This window comes from Cynoglossus semilaevis, chromosome W, assembly GCF_000523025.1.
Source record: "Cynoglossus semilaevis isolate Cse_v1.0 chromosome W, Cse_v1.0, whole genome shotgun sequence".
In the NCBI taxonomy this organism is placed as follows: domain Eukaryota; kingdom Metazoa; phylum Chordata; class Actinopteri; order Pleuronectiformes; family Cynoglossidae; genus Cynoglossus; species Cynoglossus semilaevis.
Genome location: NC_024327.1, coordinates 6,467,373 through 6,469,048, shown reverse-complemented (window position 1 = coordinate 6,469,048; position 1,676 = coordinate 6,467,373). Strand labels below are relative to the sequence as shown.

At 39.1% G+C, this 1,676-nt stretch overlaps 1 protein-coding gene across 1 annotated transcript in view; it reads right to left on the bottom strand.

Annotated features, from left to right (window-relative positions):
- Nucleotides 1–1,009, bottom strand: part of LOC103397058 (AP-3 complex subunit mu-2-like) — a 6,727-nt gene extending 5,718 nt beyond the window's left edge. Inside the window, exon 1 of the mRNA XM_008335306.3 lies at nucleotides 839–1,009. Within this exon, the coding sequence (XP_008333528.1) occupies nucleotides 839–907 (69 nt within the window). The 5' untranslated portion in view covers nucleotides 908–1,009. The remainder of the gene's footprint in view (nucleotides 1–838) is intronic.
- Between the last annotated feature and the right edge of the window lie 667 nt (nucleotides 1,010–1,676).

Genomic DNA, 1,676 nt, shown 5'->3' with positions numbered 1-1,676 from the left:
CCGCTCAAATTCTACCAAAGCATTCATGCAGAGGAACAAGTACAACGTTCTGGAATGGCCATCTCAGTCCCCAGACCTGAATATCATTGAAAATCTGTGGTCTGTTTTAAAGTGGGCTGTCCATGCTCGGAAACCATCAAACCTGACTGAACTGGAGATGTTTTGTAAAGAAGAATGGTCAAAAATACGTTCAACCAGAATCCAGACCCTCATTGAAAGCTATAGGAAGTGTTTAGAGGCTGTTATTTCTGCAAAAGGAGGATCTACTAAATATTGATGTAATTTTTCTGATGGGGTGCCCAAATGTATGCACCTGCCTACTTTTGTTTAAGTAATTATTGCACACTTTCCGTAAATTGTATAAACTTAAATATCACTGTTTGTTTGTTATATGATATATTTAATTGAAATTGCTGTTCCGATCAACCAATGATCCATAAAGGAAAATCTTGAAAATGATCAGGGGTGCCCAAACTTTTTCATATCACTGTATATGTATATAAACTTACAGAGGCTGCTACAGAAACACTACACCAGAATATTAATTAAACATGTAGCGCAGCTATCAGGTGTGGAGGGAGCTGAGGACGACAAAACTGAAAGAGGCGTTTAATTATAAACAGGTTGGAACATAAAACAATGTAATTGGTCACTATGGCATTGGTCAAAGGCTTTTATCTCCATCACAAGATGCCCCATGGGTCGCTCCTCCTCCTCAGTCTCATGACAGGGGAACAGCCCAGTCCGACCATTTCAGAAGATAGAAATACATTAAAATTCCCGTGTGGGAAATGAACAGTTCATCGTAAGACTTATTTGTAAATGTCAACTGACTTACCAAAGATACGTTTATTCCCTTTTGATGTCGTATTTCACCTTGTTTTCCGTTCAATGATCCACTGAGCATCTAGCGTCGCTTCTCGTTTGGTGAAGCGGATCCTGATGATAGAAGTTTACAGGAACACCAATCAGAAACCGAGATTAAAATGTATCTCCTGCCTTGAGAAGTTATTGGTTAGAAAAACGACAAACGAAGACTAGTAATACGACTTTGATTGGACTGTGCAGGGAAAAGGGTGGAAAGTACCCAAGAATCTTGCCACTGATTGGCTAAGGCGAGGAGCTGGTCTGACATTTTGTTCAAGGATCCGATTTCATCTTGTGTTGTTTTCTTGCAACATTTAGGACAGTTCATGAAATCTCTTTATACATAAACAATACTATAGCTACAATTTAGTCCAGATTAATTACAATTTGACATGTGATTGATGCTTCATAAATGTGTAATCACACGACCGTAGTGGTTTATTTTTTTGTAAATAGTTGACATTTTTGAGTGGAAATGCTGTATCATTTCACTTTAAATGTTACGTCAACACGTGTAGTTTTGGAATTATTAGTTAAGTAATGTTGTGGTAAGGTTTTACCACCCCGGATTCGTTGATCAAGAACTTTCACAAAGTATAAAGAAAAGACAAAAGTCGTTGCTCGAGTTCGCCTGTGCACAGGGAGGGACCAGCGGAGAGTCAGGGGGTCGACTGCTGAATCCTGCTCTCTCCACAAACTCAGGCTCGTTTTATTGACACACACGATACAGACTTCATTTGTTCTACACACACATATCCATTCTTTTTGGCAACTACATCTACACCGTTGGTTTCTCATCCCGTTCTTAT